Raw genomic sequence first — 20,773 nt, forward strand, 5'->3', positions numbered from 1 at the left:
CTAAGCTAAGCTAAGCTAACAAGAAACATCATCTTAAATCTTATTTACTAATCAATATTCCTTCAAGAGAGCGAGTAATGGCGCTATAACCATAAGCTTAAAATGCTAGGACTAGAGTTAGAACTCAGGTTCCACCGTAACAGTTGAAGCGAGTAAAGGCGCTATATCCTGGTTTTAAAACCCGAACATAAGGAGGAAATACCTATGTCCCATCCCAGGAGATTGGTCAACGAAGGAGTGTAATTTCTTAGCTTTGTCACTCCCAACGAATTATATTACTTCTTACATACGGATCGGTTGGTACGGATTGTCACCGTTCTTAGATTACATTGTATTATATTGCGCTACACATTAGGCCTGGCCGTTGACAAGAAAAATGTATGGAAATCATGTTTTGAAAAAATGGTGGATATCATTTTCCAGGATCCTTTCAAGTACTGGCTGTGTTAGTGTAGACTAGACTAGACTAGACTAACACTAAATTAAACTAAACTGTAATTTAATTAACACTAAATCTACCGTAGAAAGATAACAATAACAACGTCGTTAACTAAAAAACATCTTCCTTTTATCCTCCGCAAATCGCTCCAGCGCTAATTCAGTAAATTTTCCACGATTGTTGTTAACCATCTGCCGATGAACACTCAGCAAGCAGAGAGCACTCAACCATTGTAAACCTCAGCCAGGTTTTCACCCGACGTAATGTGCTGAACGAGACTCAATCGTGCTTGTTTTACATGGTGGAACAAGTTCAATTTTGATTGTTTTCTCAGTCGCAGGTAAGAACGAACGGGCTTCAGCAAGCAAGTCTATAAGATCCCGGTCTTCCAAGTTCTTACCGTCTGCTCTCATGCTGTTGCAATGTTGATACCAGACTTCCACCTCTCCAACAAAATTGTTAACGTCATAAAAAAATACGAAAGCTCCGGTTTTGCACTTTAACTCTTCTAACGACATGCGTATTACGTTAGTAGGATGCAGCGAGGACAACGCGTAGGCAAGTGCACTATCTTCCATGAACCGTGTTTCCTGTGACGTTATTAGAGAATTAGGGTGAGGAATTGTCAATGCTCGATTCCAATACTAAGCTAGTTGATGCAGGTGGGTTTGCCCGGTACTTTTGCCGCTGCAATGTTTTAGTGGGCTTAAAATGTCGTTTTGTGCTAACGTATGCGTTAAAAAATGGATTTTTTTCGGATGGTGGTAAAAAATAACTAAGACAGATAATAAGGTTTGATTAATTTCCTATGGAAGGTAATTATGCTAGCTTACGTGCAGAAAAAATCTACGATCTTGCGTGCGGAATTTCGGCAGTTAACCGTAACGTTCGCCATGGCGGATGAAAACATGCGTGTAGGCATGTTTTCAAATTCTTTTTTCATTTTATTTATCAAATCCTCCTCAAATTTCGCGACAAAATTGTTGGAGTAGATCTTACGCTTCAGGCTTGCCAGAAATCTTCGACGAAACGCAACTTGGGGACGTTGGGCGGGTTCACCTACATTTAGCCGTTCCATTTCCTCAAATGATCGCCTCGAATAGTGAGCCGACTCCAGATCCGGCCTTATGGTATTTTTTGGTGAACGACGCTACTTCCGGCAGGTATTTCGTACCATAAATTCCCCCGTTCTCGGCCAGTCCGGAGCAAAAGAAGAGCAGGTTTTACATCCCCTTCACGCTGATTGTCAGCCACAGCAGCACCGTCTTGGGGAACTTGGTGTGTATAAGAAATTTCACCTTAGCGCTTACTTCTTTCGTGTGGGAAGTAAAAAACAAAGTGCCTTACCAATCGTTGTCATCCAGGGTGAGACAGGTCTCGTCGTCCATCTCCACCGCCACGTTGTGAATTGCCGGGAAAATCGGTTTGACCATCTCATTCAGGTGCTGCCGCTGCGTCATTGCTTGCAGCTCCGAGACTAGTGAACGGGACTGCTTCCTAACATGTATGTCCATGTTCGCCAAGCGCTGTCTGGTCGGTTGCACCGCCCTCCAGGCCAAGCGCTCGCAGCGATGTAGCCACTTTTCCCTCGGTCTTCCTCTTCAGCATTCTTCGGAGCTTCTTGTCGCTCAGGGTCGTCAGCCGTCCGGAACTGGGCTTTCTTTCAATGCTCTGATTGTTGTCCAATAGTGCCAGGATTTTGTAGATGCCGGAACGGGCGTATCCGGTGTCCACGGACTGCCGCACGATGTCTGTTTTCGACGCGATGTGGGTACCGTTATTTAAACGGGAAAATCAAATTTTTTCTGATGACTCATCGGTTAATATGATTGATGCTGCATGCGTAGTTTCGTCAGTGTGTGTAAAGGTAAACCCATGAAAAATTGGCAGTTTTTGGCCATTTTTTTAGCGCAAACGTTATTAGAGTTATCGAAAAAAAAATTCTGCACCAATGCCAGTGATTAGAGGGGGGGGGGCAACGCCCCCCCCCCTGGCTACGCCTATGTTGACAAGCATTGTTTTCGTCTAGAAAATGCTAGTGTAGTTTGTGGGAGTTTGGACTATGCGTTTTACCATAATCATATGCTTTGATTGTTTGATTTTTCTAGCTTTTGAGCAGTTGTTTTATATGATATTTTATATATTCTATTTATAGCTTTGTCAACAAATTTAAGACTATGTTCTGGATAATATATTTATCTGCTTTTTTTAAATTTTTGAGGCTTTGGATGCATGGAACTTTGCCAATTTTCATATTTAATAGGCAACTCCTACGTCAAGAAGTAAAAATCGACGTAAACACCAGGTTCCTGCGCGTCTGTGTCAGTCAGGAAGATTGAAACGGTCGTTCGTTACGCTTCGTTGTAAACGCGTATTCAACCCGGGCGAGTTTTTCTGATATATAGATTTTCGGAGTGTAACGATTTCGCGAAATGAACCCAGATATTTGATCATATCTCTCTGATCATCATCACCGTTTAGCCGGAGTCTGCTCGCACAGACTATATTAATACATCGCAAATCGGAGTAGATTTCGTTCGGTCGATAAATATCGTGTTTAATCGAATGACTACGCGATATATGCCTTGCAAAGAACCGCGTTTGCTTTCTCGAGGATATTCTGGATTACTAATAGACAAATATTTGAATTCTTGGTCGGCCTAGCACATTTTGTGACTCGGTGCCCGCATCTCGTGCGACGTATATCGACCAAAAAGGTTAAATATATAAGAAAAACTAGTAGGGCTTCAGGATTAAGGAGAGGCTAATTGTGCTTCTCCAGTCAGCCGGCTGAATATACAATAAACCGAAAATAGCTAAATAGAGACGGGTAGGAGTTATATGTATGATCGCATTACTTATCAAAGTGAATCTTGATCTAACGACTCCTCCCCCACTAAAAAAAACTCCTTCCTGTAACCTTTCTGGAGATGCAGAGGTTAACACGGTCTCCAAATAGCAAAGGTTACACTAACATTCCTTTCTTCTTCCTACCTGATTGCAAGGACGTGGCCGGCGTCGTTTTTGATCCTTCGAAGCATTGAGTCACTAAAACTTGTACAATGAGATGAGTTCGGTCACTCCCAACCCCATTCAGTTGATTCACTGTGCAATTTTACTGATTCCGATCAATCACGGAGTGCAACCATTGATATGTGCAGTCAGTCAAGCTAAGCTAAGCTAACCCATTGTCATAACGACACTTTTCTCATATAACAAAATCATAGACAGTAGAAAACCAACAATTTGACACAAAAAAAAAAATTTTGGCCGCAAATCTCAATCTCCCGACCATTGTGCATCGTTCGAGCACGGTCTCGGCATCGCGGGGATCTCTCTACTGTTTGTCCAGTTTTCCAATCCGCTCATTAACTTTACGAGTAACAATTCCGTCAGCTGAAAACCTCTGGATGTCCTCCTCGAAGTTCTCGACTTGTAAACGTTGGCCAGTCGGCAGCGAATCATGCCTCGGAATGACCGCACATCGGCTGAAGCTGAGAAATGCAGAGGAAAACTATGGAAGGACGATGACCTCGAATTAAGGGCAGAAGAGGAAACGAATTATTGTGCTTGCTTCAGGATGAGGAAACTGGAGCTCAGACGTGGAGTGGATTAATGCAAAGGGTATTGATGCAGAAGAGACAACTGATGTACTTGAGTGTCCTGAAGGTTTAGGCGATCCATCCAGCACATGTGTGGGCGAAGAATGAGTTTACCGTCTATGATGAGTGATGTTTATACTAATCTTTATTGTTTTTAAAATGTTACTGTTTACTTCTTTCAAATCATGGCTTGGATAAAAGCCTTTCATTGATCTCCAACAATGTATTGATTAACAAAAACAAGTTAATAAAAGCTATATCAAATGGACGGCGTCGGTCGAGTAGTGATGAAAACTCCTGCTTCTCACTGCTGATGGCTTGTGTCGGAGCTCTGGGCATATTGGTCCCATCCCCGCCCATGTGTTGGTGGTTGGAGTCGTCTGGTGTTAGGTTGTGATGTAGCATGCCAACGGATAAAAATCTATATATGCTGGTAGTAAGATCTTACAAGGGGGGAGAAGGGTACCAAAAAATCTTACGATAAATTACAAGGGAAGGAGGAGGGGGGGTTGAGAAAGTGAAAAAATATGCTTACGTAATTATTGAACGGCCCCCAATATGAGAGAAGGCTTCACCATTAGGGTGTTGCCATGTATGTTTCCAGATATCTTTTCGTGTAAAGTATGTCCCACAAATTACCAAACCTCTGACTGCGGCGGAGTTCACCAACCTTAGGCCAATCTGAGCGTTTGCGTTCCCGATGACAAGCATTGTATAATGTTTTGTTTTACTTGAATGTCGCTACCGCGATAGAATCTACCGCTCTACCCATCTTCGACCACCACGCTTCCTGAATGGCTGCAAATCCCATCTTTACTTTTAGCAGTTCCCTGGTTAAGATGCTCACTCGTGCCGGTTCGAGTGAGAGTTTTGAGGTTCCAAGTACCGAGTTTCCAATCATTGTCCCTGCTCGTTCACCTGGATCAAAACCGATTGTTCCTATTGATATTTATTTCTAGATTGTTTGGAGTTGGGTATTTTCGGCATGCTGCCTTACTGCCTCCGCATTGGGGCCGCCATCTTGGACCGGTGCGGTACCGCATTTTATAGATCAGCCACCCGCTCCGGATCAGACGCTGTTATACACCGCCCCATATGGGAGAACAACGTGTACGTAAACCCTTCTCAGTTAGCATAGGACCAAAGCTTCCATCGAAGTTGGGACCCGATCTTCACTACGGTTACTCGTACCCCAGTTAGCACCATGAGGAGGTTGGAATATGGACGTTCTCGGTAGAGGTGTTAGGTCACAGCGAGGCCTTTCTTGCCCGCAAAAAATACTCAAAGTCAAACACGTGTGCAAAGTTTCATTCAGACAGACAAAGTTTCTTTTAGACTCGACAATCGAATTTGGAAATTTCTTTTTCAATAATGCCCCAATGCCCAAAATATGTAAAATTAACCAAAACTGCAAGTGTATTTATTATTTTCTCCATGACCGTATATCATACCTTCACGAATTTAAAAAAATAACTGAGCCAATCTTTACATAAAACTTTAATTAAATTAATGAAAGATGGAATACTTGAAATTATATCCAATCTTTAAAAAAAAGTAGGAGGGTGGTATTCAAGACACGACCGCATGACGTTGACTACCGTATTCTTAAAAAAAAAAATATTCCATTGAAGCAAATAGTAGAGGGAATTGCAACGCTTCTTTTACAAAACTTCTGTAACAAAATTTCGTGGCTCCAAAAGGTACCAGTTTCCGATTATTCTCGTCCAGAATTCCAGCCATTTTAGTATTTTGCAGTAGCCATTTATTACTAACAGCCGCCAGCATAACGGGTGAAACCGGCACGAAATGACCGGTACTATTTTTTTAAGAATACGGTAGTCAACGTCATGCGGTCGTGTCTTGAATGCCACCCTCCTACTTTTTTTCCGCTAGCAACAGCAATTGTAAAACATAAAATTCAACTAACCGCTTCTATTATAAAACTGCGAGGCACCAAAAGGTGCCAGTTGCCGATTTCTTGTTTACTGGTTTCCGTCCAGAATTCCAGCCATTTTAGTACTTTGCAGTAGCCACCAGCATCACGGGTCAAACCGGCACGAGATGACCGGTACTATTTTGTTTTTCCTCCTTTTAGCTGCTAACACCGAGCGTCCGTATGTATCCGGTACGGTTTAGTAATGAAACTGATGGGGTGAAATGTTCGAACGGTACGTTTTATACCAAGGCTTCGTCAGATAAATTAAAAGAGGGATGGGCTACATAAATGATGGAATGGAAGAGACAAATGTTTCTTGAAAGCTGCGCCGGCCGCTGTCATGATATTAACACCAACACAAACATGCATTTTTGCAAGGTTTTTTCCGCTAGCAGCATCATTTGGTAAAACAGAAAATTCAATTAGCCGCTTCTGTAACAAAATTTGGAGGCACCAAAAGGTGCCAGTTGCCGATTACATTGTTGTTTTCTGGTTAATCTACTAAGAGCCACCAGCATAACGGGTGAAACCGGCACGAGATGACCGGTACTATTTTGTCTTTCCTCCTTTCAGCTGCTAACACCTAGCGCTGTCGTGAAATTAACATCATCATAAACATGCATTTTTGCAAGGTTTTTTTTCCGCTAGCAACAGCAATTGTAAAACATAAAATTCAACTAACCGCTTCTATTATAAAACTGCGAGGCACCAAAAGGTGCCAGTTGCCGATTTCTTGTTTACTGGTTTCCGTCCAGAATTCCAGCCATTTTAGTACTTTGCAGTAGCCACCAGCATCACGGGTCAAACCGGCACGAGATGACCGGTACTGTTTTGTTTTTCCTCCTTTTAGCTGCTAACACCGAGCGTCCGTATGTATCCGGTACAGTTTAGTAATGAAACTGATGGGGTGAAATGTTCGAACGGTACGTTTTATACCAAGGCCTCGTCAGATAAATAAAAAGAGGGGTGGGCTACATAAATGATGGAATGGAAGAGACCAATGTTTCTTGAAAGCTGCGCCGGCCGCTGTCATAATATTAACACCAACACAAACATGCATTTTTGCAAGGTTTTTTCCGCTAGCAGCATCATTTGGTAAAACAGAAAATTCAATTTGCCGCTTCTGTAACCAAATTTAGAGGCACCAAAAGGTGCCAGTTGCCGATTATAGTTTCCTGGTTAGTCCGTCCAGAATTACAGCCATTTAAGTGTTTTGCAGTAGCCATTTACTACTAAAGCCACCAGCATTACGGGTGAAACCGGCACGAGATGACCGGTACTATTTTGTATTTCCTCCTTTCAGCTGCTATCACCTAGCGTCCGCATGTCACTGGTGCGGTTTTGGAATCAGAATGATGGGGCGCCGGCCGCTGTCGTAAAATTAACACCAACAAAAAGATGCATATTTGCAAGGTTTTTTCCGCTAGCAGCAGCATAAACATCGGAAACAGAAAGTGACAACAACAATAACAACAAAGTCAGATCGATTGTATCCGTTAGTGTCGACTGTGCTTGGGACATATTTTGTTTTTTTTTTTAGTTATTTTTCATGAAATATCCACACGTAAAACTTACTCCCAAATCTCGGTACTTTATTGCCGAGAACGACACCACTAAGTGCTCGGTTAAAACAAATGACAGCTGTCACATTTTTTCTTAAATATCAGTTCAATCCAACTGGAACTTCGGCACAAAATAGTCGAAATCTCGGTAGTATTGCTGAATTCATTTTTTTCGAATTTTCAGTAAATTGAAGTTGAACCTTGAAAGCTTGGAAATATGCATTACCGAGCTTGAAAATCATTTTTAAGTGGGTACAGTAAAGTTCTTTTTTACACGATTCTAGGTACCGTGCAAGAAAAACCGCGTTATTTGGAAAAACGTCGTAAAAAGAACCATGTAAAATAAAATCGTGTAAAAATGAAACTGTGTAAAAAACAGCCTACTATAGTCTGTTACCGTTACTGTTACTTACTGTAACAATTTTACGCAAAGACGAAAAATCGTGCAAAAAACCGCTTTATGTGAGAAATCAACATAAACTTTACTGTATTAGCAAAGACGAGATAACAAGATACACAAGTGTCAGATCTTCTCATATACCTTGCGAATTCCCAGTAATGTGGCACCCCGAACGACTCCCAGAAACATTAATGTTGAATGTGTGTGTGTGTGTGTGTGTGTGTGTGTGTGTGTGTGTGTGTGTGTGTGTGTGTGTGTGTGTGTGTGTGTGTGTGTGTGTGTGTGTGTGTAATGTGCATAAACTATCAAATACGAGCTTGACAATAACAACTACAGAAATGTCTTGTCAAACGTGCCAAACCGATAACACGCACACAGACACAGTTGATGTTTCTTGGACGCGTTGAGAGCGTCTCGAGCTTGTTTCCAATTACATGCAAGGAGCTGTGTGTCTTGTTATTACTCGTCTTAGGTATTAGTGACACCACCTTGGAATGTTAAGTTAAATAAATCAATACCTTTCATACATAACATACTATGGTTAAAAACGACGCTTTTACCCTACCAGTAACATTGTCAAACCCATTTTCAATTTCAGTTAGGTCATATTTGCTCACTATGAATTCGTCCGAATCCAAATGCAGTCTCACAAACAGAACGTAAGCCAAGCAGTTTCGGAAGAACTGCATGATCGAACAGCTTGAAATGTATGTTAATGCATGCTGTGAACTGACTAGACATCGGTCATCGTCAAGCGTGCCATCCTTCGGCTACGTCCGATTGATTAATGTTTACTTTTGCGTCTAATGTTTCAATTCATACTGAAGGGTTAGATTTTTATCGCCCTTTTTGAATGCTGCAAACTGTACGACGGAGGTTTGATTCGTTTCACTTTCTTCGGCTCGCTTTGGTTTGAAAGCACACCCGAGGCTTGCTCTGCAATTCTCGTTTCGATCGAATGATAATTCACACTGGAATAGTGAAGTAAAATTTATAGTAGAACAGTTAGTCAAACTTCAAGCGAAGTACTTGGGAAGAAAACATCACACATTCACCAAGTGCTGGCGTTATTCTAGCCTTGCAGAACGATGATGATGTGTTAATGATTTAATTGATGCTTCTGAGGAACGGTTTTCTTCTCGGCTTTCTCTTCGCTTATTTTTCTGCATTACTTTCAGAAACAGCCATTCTGTTAGCTGCAAATCTAGATCGGGGTCAGTTACAGCAATCAGATCTCGAAGAAAATTTTAAAAGTAATTCAATTCAGCTGCTCAGCAACGACAGGAATTTAGTGTTTCTTCTTCTGTTTTGGTCTTACCGCATAATATAACCTATTGCTAAATACAAATGAGTCCAGAATTGGATACAACACGGTTCTTACGTCCCTTCATGGGATACAATTCGTCTTGGAATTCCCATTCCCACACAGCGGGGAAAGGTTAAACGAGTTTTTATACATTTTCAAGTCAATTCAGTATTTTATAATAATCGTTAGTATAGTGATGCTATGCATTTTTGCAAATTTTTATAATATAAAAAATATTTTCCTTCCATGTCACAGACAAGTTTTACTCCATTTTACTCAGCAGAAAAAAATAGCAAACACAATGATCCCTGCGAAAGATGACCTTTATTAAATCTAATTAAAAATGTATAATTCCATTTGATCGTGTGTCGCCCATATTCGGCCGCCATGGAAGTGCCACGGAGTGGCTACAATGGTGCCGGTCGGTCGATCGGTCCTACTGTCTTTGGTGGACTAATTGATCAATTAATTAATTTACGAAACAATCATCGAAGCCTCGGATTCAGCTGAAAAAAACTTATATTGCACCCATTAAGTGCATCAGCTCTATATGGGAAGATACCGTCAAACATTCGCGATCATTCAGAATTCACACATTTGGTACAGAACGAAAACCGTGTCAATGGCCACCCAAAATGAAGAAGAAATAAACACTAAAACCCTCATGCGATATATTACGAGCTGTTTATGGCCAGTCGAATATAAATACGCGGGTACCATTTGTTATCTAATTAGTGTAAAAAAATGGTCCGTAAAAAAGCACAAAGGCACTAAAACTGACCGCTGTTGATGGATCGTCGTCCCAATTAGGCTGGTGCCATTCAAATGCAGGTCGTTCGGAAATTGCGCGCAACGATACAAAGTCGAATAAATTTAATCCAACAACTAGCATAATTCCAAATTCAAAAGCATATCATCAACATCTCTCCGGCTCGAAGCGATTGTTGATGCGCCTGTCAGGAAAAAAGCAGAAAAGGAAAGAGACAGACTGAGCGTAGCTGAAGATCCGAGATTGCAGTCTTGTGCCAGTGGCATTGTTCGGTAACTAGGATTATTCGAGTCAATTGTAATTTAATTAAAGTCACACTGTTTGTCGGTTTGAAGGGCAGTTGACTTATATTCAATCCGGTGCGGTGCTGATTCGATCAATCTACTACGAGGCAGATTCGAAGGGGACTTTTGGACTGTTATATCGTATAGCCATCTAGAACAGTGGTATCCTGCTCAAGAATTCATGCAATAGAAACTGGCTAGACAATATTTTGTAGAACATGTGATAAAGAAGGGTTATCCATTTATTCATTGATTTATATCTTTTGTTGATTCATCCATAACATGAATGCGATCGTAATCACAAAATATACAATCTTAGTAGCTTATTTTAATCAAAATAAATAAGATTGAAAATACGTTCAAAATTGAAACGAAATTCGGAAAATATTTTGTGTTTTGTATTGTATTCATTCTGGTATGCTTTCGTATTAAGTTTTATCTTGAACATAAGAGAAAAGTCATTTACTTCAATTTATTGGAATTTATCGTTTAGTTGTGTGCAAAAAAATAGTACAGTACAGTACAGCTAGCAGAAAAATGAGCATTTTTTCCCAGAAAATACGAGAAAATCTCTTTTATTAATTTTGTGAAGAATATTAGAAAAAGTGAAGGTGCCTGGGGAAATGAGAACAAAATAATAATCTCCAATTCCTATACACTTCAAATTTTGAGCTAGATTTTCAATTGAGCAAATATTTGTGTAGACAAAGTATTGACTAGCTCCACACTATTCACATAGAAAATTGTTCAATGGTTTGTTAAATAAAAACGCTCAGGAACTCAAGACAAAAAAACTGTTCTAACAAATTAGCCCACAAACAATGCTACCACGTAAACTTTCACCAATTAAATCGTTCTTCGTTCTGTCGCGTTCCACAGCGCAATTTTCCTGAAGTACAAATGTTGAATGAGCGCCGCCCGATCGCTTGGTGGCGAAGCGGTTGGTCATCTGACAGCAGTGACGATCGCGTGAATGGCGCCCTCTAAACAAACCACACTCTCGGCAGCAGCAGCTCTGCCCCTGATGAAAATTAATGAAAACTCCGGCCGGCCAGTATCCGTTTGACAATCGGACTGTGAACACACATCACATAATCGGCATCACTGGATCTAGTGTGCATAGGAACTTTGTGTGATTTATGCCGGTGGCTAGAAGCGGGTGCCGTCATCCTTACAAAATACGTGTGAATCGTTTTTTTTTTGGTGTTGTTAAATGTGATTCAGTAACCGAACGTGTCTTTTTACCAAACTGAAGCATAAAACATTAATGCAGAACGAACAGTGTGACCGAGCAAAGAATGGTCTAGTTTGAAAAGCCACACGGAGATTAACTAAGCGGTTGCGTGATTTTGGGAAACCCGTATAATTCCGTAGCAGAAGGCAAACAGGGCCTGGTCGAGCTGGGATAACTGTGTGTGAAATTGTTGTGGTTATTGATTACACTTTATGTCCCGAAACAGTAATCCGTTTACAAAGTGTGATGCGTAAGAGTGCTCGCCAAGCCGAAAAGTGCTGCCCTACATAAGTGGATAATTTGGATACGCAATCAAGAAATTGGAGGCTACCTTTTTTATGAGAAGAGAAAAAATATCTTCCGTTGAAGTTAGAAGATAGTAAGTCCATTAAAGTTACTAAGGTATGTAGAAATGTAATCTGAGAATTTCACTTTGCAGCATTGAAATCTTCGATGTTAGTTACTTTCATTAGAAAAGCAATTTGTAGAACTGGCAGAGAAATTTAACCTTATTATTTCTCGTGAATTTTACAAAATTACTGAATTAATTGTGCTGTTTATCAGCACTCAGTAGGATCTAAAATAATAACGACTTGATTTTCCCATAAATCATTATTTTTTTTCTTCATCTATAATTTATTTGACACGGCACAAATACAATTTAATGTTTAACGGCGCCAATTATATCTGGTAGCTTACTTTCTAAAGTATCTTAATAACTAAAAGCAAATTTTTTATCCTCGCTGCCGACTACGAGCTGAAACTAAATCCAACTTAAAGCTAGAATGTTTTGCATTAAAAGCACTGATTTGTTGTTTGATGGCTTTCCATCGCAAAAGGTAAGCAGCATATTGAATATGTTCCGCTGCTGGGCCAAGATATTACGGACTGGCATATTGGGTTGTCTCCCTCGGGACTTGAGAGTATCGTGCGGGTCTAGTTGCTGTTTCCGGATCCGGGGTCTTAACGTGTTCTTGTCGTTTGGTTGGATGTAGGCGGAAGGGAATAGGATTAAACTGGGGCGTGGATGGGTTTCAGGAAAACGTACATAAGGGACATGTAGGATAGGTCACGGCTCGCCAAGACATCACGAACAGGAACAGCCGGCTGCCTACTTTCGGCCTGCAGGGAAGCTATTAATTTAGACCTGGCGTCACGGTGTACAGGGCATGACCAAACCACATGCTCTATGTCGTGATAACCCTCACCACAGGCACAGATACCACTTTCCCCGAGCCCAACACGACGGAGATGCGCGTCAAATCTATAGTGATTGGACATAAGCCGGGACATCACGCAAATGAAATCCCGACCTACATCCAACCCCTTGAACCACGGGTTCGTCGATACTTTGGGGATTATGGAATGTAACCACCTTCCCAATTCCCCTCTGGTCCAAGCATTTTGCCAACTGATGATCGTATTCTGACGTACAAGTGCGAAAAATTCATTAAAAGCAATTGGTCTTTCATAAATATCACCGTTTGTTGCGCCCACCTTAGCCAAAGAGTCCGCTTTCTCATTGCCCGGTATCGAGCAGTGAGAAGGGACCCACGCTAAGGTAATCTGAAACGATTTTTCGGATAAAGCACTCAGATGTTCCCGTATTTTCCCCAGGAAATACGGAGAGTGCTTAACATCTTTCATCGATCGGAGAGCCTCAATGGAACTGAGACTGTCCGTAAAGATGAAAAAAGATGGTCCGTGGGCAGTGGACCCATCAAGAAGTGATCCGTCAGTGTAGAACATATTGTCGCAGTTGATGTTTCGATATTTATTGGAAAAAATTTTGGGGATCTGCTGCACGCGTAAATGATCCGGGATTCCACGAGTTTCTTCTATCATGGATGTATCGAAAAACACAGTAGAATCAGAAGTATTTGATAAGTCGACACGATTTGGAATATTCGAAGAAGGGTTAATATTTTGGGACATGTGATGAAAATACAATGTCATAAAACGGGTTTGAGAATTAAGTTCGATTAACCTTTCAAAATTTTCAATCACGGGACGGTTCAAGACCTCACATTTGATAAGAATACGAGAAGACAGGCTCCAAAAGCGGTTTTTTAATTGTAGTACTCCAGCTAAGACCTCCAAACTCATCGTATGGGTCGATTGCATGCAACCTAAGGCGATACGCAAACAACGATATTGTATTCGCTCCAGTTTGATCAAATGTGTGTTTGCTGCGGAGCGGGAGCAGAAACACCCGTACTCAATGACAGACAATATCGTTGTTTGGTAAAGCCTTATAAGGTCTCCTGGATGGGCTCCCCACCATTGTCCGGTTTTTGTACGAAGAAAATTCACTCTTTGTTGACATTTTTTCATCAGATACCTCACGTGACAACCCCAGGTGCCTTTAGAGTCGAACCAGATACCAAGATATTTGTGTACCAAAACCTGAGAAATCGTTTTACCCATTAATTGTGTTTGAAGCTGAGCAGGTTCATGCTTCCTAGAAAAAACTACTATCTCAGTCTTCTCCGGAGAGAATTCGATACCTAGCTGTAAAGCTCAAGCAGACAAATTGTCCAAGGTATCTTGCAATGGTCCTTGCAAATCGGCAGCTTTGGCTCCTGTAACAGAGATTACACTGTCGTCTGCAAGTTGTCTTATCGTGCATGAATTTGCCAGACATTCGTCGATGTCATTTACATAAAAGTTGTAAAGAAGGGGGCTTAAACATGAGCCCTGGGGAAGACCCATGTAGCTAATGCGAAAAGTTGCCAAATCGCCGTGCGTAAAATGCAGGTGCTTTTCGGACAACAAATTGTGCAAAAAATTGTTTAAAATTGGAGAAAATCCTTGTCGGTGAAGTTTGCCCGAAAGAATGTCAATAGAAACGGAATCAAAAGCCCCCTTAATGTCCAAGAACGCAGACGCCATTTGTTCTTTGCGAGCATACGCCAGCTGAATATCTGTTGAAAGCAGCGCAAGACAATCATTCGTCCCTCTGGCACGGCGGAAGCCAAATTGAGTATCCGATAGTAGGCCATTTGATTCGACCCAATGGTCTAAACGACGGAGTATCATTTTTTCCATCAATTTCCGGATACAGGATAGCATTGCAATCGGCCTATAAGAGTTGTGATCAGAAGCTGGTTTCCCTGGTTTTTGGATGGCGATCACCTTCACTTGCCTCCAATCCTGCGGTACAATGTTTTGCTCCAGGAACTTATTGAACAAGTTCAACAAGCGCCTCTTGGCATTGCCGGGTAGATTCTTCAACAAGTTAAATTTGATTCTATCTAACCCAGGCGCGTTATTGTTACAGGACAGGAGGGCAACTGAAAATTCTGCCATCGTAATAGGTGATTCTATCGCGTCGTGGCCCGGAGACGCATCGCGAACAATATTTTGCTCAGGAACAGAGTCCGGACATACTTTCCTGGCAAAATCAAATATCCACCTACTTGAAGACTCCTCGCTTTCGTTGACCGTTACGCGATTCCGCATTCTTCAGGCTGTGTTCCAAAGAGTGCTCATCGATGTCTCCCTCGACGTCTCGTTCACGAACCGACGCCAATATCCGCGTTTCTTTGCTTTAGCCAAGCTTTTAAGCTTGGTATCAAGCTCCGAATACCGTAAATAGTCGCCAGGTATACCTCCCTTCTGGTAGGCCAAAAACGCGTCGGATCTTTGCGTGTAGACATCGGAGCACTCTTGGTCCCACCACGGAGTGGGAGGCCGTTCTTTAATCGTTACGCAGGGATATTTCTTCGTTTGGGCTTGCAACGCGGCGTCGAGAATCAAGCCCGCGAGGAGGTTGTATTCTTCAAGTGGTGAAATTTGAAATCATTTCCTCGTATAACTTCCAATCGACATTCCGTGTGAGGTCATACGGAATGTCAACTGGTCGCATGCGAGTTGACCCGTTATTAATTGAAATAAGAATAGGCAAATGGTCGCTACCGTGAGGATCGAGGATTACCTTCCATGTGCAATCCAACCGTAGCGACGTCGAACATAAGGATAGATCCAAAGCGCTTGGGCGCGCTGGAGGTTTCGGGATACGTGTCATTTCGCCGTTGTTTAAAATAGTCATGTCGAAGTCATCGCAAAGGAGCGGTTATCATTGTAAGGAGAACCCCAAGCCACGCCATGAGAGTTGAAGTCTCCCAAAATCAAACGTGGCGAGGGAAGAAGTTCTATTAAATAAAAGAGCAGCCGTTGCCCAACCTGTGCTCTGGGAGGAATATATATTGAGGCAATACAAAGCTCTTTACCTTGTATTGTCATTTGACATGCGACAACTTCGATGCCTGGAATCGAGGGGAGGTTAATACGATAGAAAGAATAGCACTTTTTAATCCCTAAAAGTACTCCTCCATATGGGGTGTCTCGATCAAGGCGAATAATATTAAAATCATGGAAGTTGAGATCAATATTTGAAGTAAGCCAAGTTTCACAAAGGGAAAATGCATCGCATTTGTTTTTATTTATCAAAACTTTAAACGAAACAATTTTTGGTAAAATACTTCTACAATTCCACTGTAAGACAGAGATAGAATCCTTCATATACGCAGTTGAATTAGGCATCGAAGGATACAATCGCTGCAAGGAGGGGTCATTGGGCAGTCAACTGCTTCAAAAATGATCTTACTGTTGGGAGAAATGCTGTAAGAAAAATTTTAATTGGATCGGGTACATTGAAAGTTTCAAAAATCCAGTCCACAATGTCAGAAAATTTCACTAATCCAGAGTTTGTTTCATCAACTGGGTGTGCAAAAGAAACAACTGGGGTTTTAGATGTTCTTGGCAGTGCTGGGAACTCCTTCTGGGACTTTAAATTTGCAAGCCCAGGAGGAGTTTGCTTCGGTTTTTCCGCAGCACTGTTTGGTTTGCTTGTAACTTTCATTTCACTTTGAGAAATCTTAGGACCTTTTCTGGGAAGTTTAGGAGAGGAAATATTTTTCGTCTTTCTAGACTCCCCAGGATTGGCGTAAGATGTTCCCGCTGGTGAATCGTCAGAATCTGTTTCATCAGAGGACAACAGATCAAAAGGGTCTGATGTAATGGGAGAAGTGGTAACGGTCTTCTTCAGCATCTCAGCGTAAGAACGCTTCGAACGCTCTTTGAGAGACCTCTTTATTTTATCCCTGCGCTGCATGTACACCACACATGTCGAGAGCTCATGCTGACTCTCCCCACAGTGAATGCATTTTTCAGCATTTTTACTGCAGGAATCATCCGCATAATTCTCCCCACACTTGCCACAACGTGCCTTATTGCAGCAGTAGGCGGCGGTGTGGCCTAACTGCTAATAATTCAGGCAGTTCATGACGCGAGGCACATATAATCGCACAGGGAGACGAACCCAGTGGATCGAGACGTGGCTTGGTAGCGCTGACCCGGCGAACGTAACACGAAACGAGTCTGACGGGGTGTATACTGTTTTGCCACCGATGATCGATGCTGACCGCAATTGCTTGCAGTCGAGCACCTTTACATCGGGACAGGTTTTGTTTTTAAAGCACCCTTTGGCACTTGCCAGTATACACTCGACGGACAGACTCGAATCGGTTATGACACCGTCGATCTCCACGTCTCGTGCGGGTATGTAAACGCGATACTCGCGTGTGAAAAGCTCAGAGCAAGCAATATCGTTGGCCTCTTTCAGGTTACTGACCACGACACGGAGCTTATTAGGCTGGACCTTGGAAATTTCGGTCACGCCCTTGTACTCCTTCGTCAGGTCTTTAGAAATCTGCAAGAGGTTCAACTGTTTCGATTTCGGTCCCGCCTTTGGCCGAAAATAGACAGTATAGCTGCCCTGGGCTCCGTCTGGGTAAAGCCTGGGGCGAGGGGGGACTGAAGAATGAACAGGGGAGGGGGTAACAGAAGGGTCAGGGTCAGAGGGGTTCGGGGATGGTGGCGCGGGAGGCGAGGGATCTACATCCATCCCGCTAAGTCTAGCGCACTAGCGCCGACAAGAGCACGTACCTTTTTACTTCTCCCTTCCAGTAAGGTTGGTTGTCCGATCGTTCGAAGTTGCAGCCGTTACAGCCAGCAGCACCAATACAGCAGCACCAAACAGCCACCAGCAGCGAGCCAGGTGTGAGTTCACTCCACACAGCGATACAACTCACTGTCAACTGATGGCTTCTTCTTTTTCCTCTTTTGTGTCTCGTCCACTGCTGTAGCACAATTCAGCCAGCAGCCAAATCGGCTTACGCACCAGCTGGCAGTCAAGATGCGAAACAGTTGCACAAAGGCGCGACCTTGAACCCGGATTTATTTCACTCGACCAGGCAAACAATGCCAACACTTGTTCACACGTCTTTTGTTTTATATTCTATCGGAGCGATCACCGATCACACGTCCGATACTGATGCGTGTTCGGCACAGAATGATAAATCATTATTATTTCATGGTAATTTCAATGTTCCAAACTGATATCATGTTCTTAAAAATTAAAAATATTAGTATTTCGCTCAGCAATACTACTACTTTATTTTCATCAGTGTCCTTCGTGTCAATATTATTTGCATTATATAAAATCTTACAGATATACGTCCAAAGTTTTCGGGCAAATCTGTGAACTTACGTGATTTAACGCTCTTTCAATTCCGAATTATTTTCATGTGAGTGCCTCGAATAACTTTTCTACGTTTTTACCCTGACTTATTTTTTTTTAATTTTTAACCATAAACGTTTAGATAAATTTATCATTTTATAACTAATTCTCAGTAATTTTATTTTGAATGCTAACTATTACCGCCGTGATAACTTCTTCATTTAACTTGGAAACATTTTTAAGTTTTACTCAATTCCCTAATGAATTCAATAGTTTCGAACTGCACTAGAAAGGCTTGTGGGAACATGAAAATTGTTGCGCAAGGGTAAAAATTCATATAGGGTATCGGCTCTATTATCGTCAGGCATGGGCGTAGCCAGAATTTCGATTAGGGTGGGGCAAGTTCTTCAAAATTTTAGAAGTAAAAAAATGGTATTTAAAAAAATAAAAATTAATAATTGTAGTTAGTGATCAACACGGATTTGCTCGGTACTTTTGCCGTTGCAATGTCCTTAGTGGACCAACTGAAAAACCTGTGCAATTCCACGCAACATAGGGTAAGCTTTTCAATCAATTGTTTTTGATCTGGCTGATACTTTACACTGCCCGTAATTCAAAAATTGGCTAATATGCCATTTTTACCTATAACGAGAAAACAGTTTTTCGTGATGGTAAACACCCTTAACAAGGTCCCCATGGAAGCCAATTGTCGGAAAATGCATTTGGGAAGGCAAATGTGAAACAATTTTGGCTAATATCCAAAATAATTGAGAAATTGGCTAATATCCAATATATTTCAACCTGTGGCTTGTACACGAACCATTGTGTTTTTACTGTGCTTTGTTTCGTCTAATTTTCGAAAGTGTGTGGTAGCCTGGTGGTTACTGGCGTCAGATACCCGATCCTTGCATCAATTTTGCTTTTTTTACGAAGACTATTCGATGCAACAAGTATTTATTTGCACAACTCAATCATCAAAAAACGTGACTGTTTCCTTCTGTCATAAATATTTACATTTTCAGAAATGCTATTTAGCTCTTTGATTTCAAGTAATATTGAAGAGAAGAAGATTGGACTCGCAGCTTTTTTAAAATTACAGCGTGGTGAAGCTGCTTTTTTCCTTGATTCAATAGCTCGAGCCTCAAGTTTCCGCAACGGTCTCGTCGTTCTTCTCGTCCTCACTTGTGCTTCCGTATTGTTTCATTAACGTTTCTAACGTATGCGTTAAAAAATGGACTTTTTTCGGATAGTGGTAAAAAATAACTAGGACAAATAATTGAGTTTGATAGATTTTCTATGGAAGGTAATTATGTTAGCTTACTTGCAGGAAAATCTACGCTCTTGCGTGCGGCCTTCCGGCAGTTAACCGCAACATTCGGGATAGCGGACGAAAACATGTGTGTAGGCATATTTTTTAATTCTTTTTTCGTTTTATTTTCAATTTCTCCTGTAATTCGCGAGAAAAAATTGTTGAAGTAGATTTTACGCTTCGGGCTTGCCAGAAATCCTCGATGAGACGCATCTTGGGAACGTTGAGCGGGTTCGCCAACTTGGGTACCACATCGACATTTAGCCGTTCCATCTCCTCAAACAATCGCCTCGAATAGCCTCGGCCCCCTGTCCCCCTCTGGCTACGCCTATGTCGTCAGGTTTGCCCAATTATCGTGCGGGGGGTTAATGAAGTTCACACTTCGAACGAAGTGAAAATTGGCAGGAACTGACAGATTATAAACGTACTGAAATGTCAACTTTTCGTTAAACGTTTTTGCCTTTCTCCTAGAATGGTATAGCAATCACTGGAAAAACCAAAGGTATACAAGTGCTCCAAAGGGTCGAATCTCGTATATCAATCGACTTAGTTTGACGAGCTGAGCATTTTCTGTATGTGTGTGTTATGTGTGTGTGTGTGTGTGTGTATGTGTGTGTATGTAACGCTCTCCCAATCTCACTCGATTTTCTCAGAGATGGCTGGACCGATCTTAATGAAATTAATTGCAAATGAAAGGTCTAGTTGCCCCATAAGACCCTATTGAATTTCATTGCAATCGGATTTTTAGTTTAGAGGTTATGTTTAAAAACGTGAAAATCACGAAACAACAATATCTCAGAAACCACACAACCGATTTCAATAAAATTGGTATCAAATGAACGGGCTATCTTAAATCAGTGCCATATGAAAGCCCTAGTTACCCCATGATACCCTATTGATTTTTTTGCAATCGGACTATTACTTTGCCTGTTATGTTTAAAAATGTGAAATCTAGCTTTGAAAAGAAACATATTCCGAAGACTACTTAAACTCATTCACTTTTCTCAGAGATGGCTGAACCGATTTCCACGAAATTAGTGTCAAATGAAAAGTCTAGCTGCCTAATAACACCCTATTGAATTTCAATGTAATCGGTCTCTTACTTTGTCTGTAATGTATCAAAATATGAAAATCATGAAACTTCATTATCTCAGAAACTACACAACCGATTTGAACAATATTGGTATCAAATGAATGGGTTAGTTAAAGGTTAATTGATGAATTTTATAGTGATTAAACACGTGGTTCAAAAATTGTGAAAATATGTTCCGGTGACTTTTCAAATTCACTCGTTTTCTCAAAAATGGCTGGACTAAATTCAACAATCTTAGTGTCAAATGAAAAGTTTGGCTTTCCTATAGGTTCCCCCGGCTTGTCTCTCAAACTCACAAGTAAAAAATTTCATAGCA

At 41.5% G+C, this 20,773-nt stretch overlaps 1 protein-coding gene across 3 annotated transcripts in view; it reads left to right on the forward strand.

Annotated features, from left to right (window-relative positions):
• The window catches only part of LOC129721044 (hemicentin-1), a 57,201-nt gene that overhangs the window by 4,397 nt on the left and 32,031 nt on the right, over positions 1-20,773 (forward strand). The window contains exon 1 of one of the 3 annotated variants that reach the window (XM_055673134.1): positions 11,330-11,934. The exons of 1 other annotated variant lie outside the window; for it this stretch is intronic. Coding sequence is in view for 1 of the 2 variants with exons in the window: in XM_055673132.1 (XP_055529107.1) it covers position 11,911 (1 nt within the window). In the remaining variant the exon portion in view is untranslated. Of the gene's footprint in view, positions 1-11,329; positions 11,935-20,773 lie in introns of those variants that run through there. One more of the 3 variants, XM_055673132.1, reaches the window with a different exon arrangement.

Source organism: Wyeomyia smithii, chromosome 2 (genome assembly GCF_029784165.1).
Source record: "Wyeomyia smithii strain HCP4-BCI-WySm-NY-G18 chromosome 2, ASM2978416v1, whole genome shotgun sequence".
Lineage (NCBI taxonomy): Eukaryota > Metazoa > Arthropoda > Insecta > Diptera > Culicidae > Wyeomyia > Wyeomyia smithii.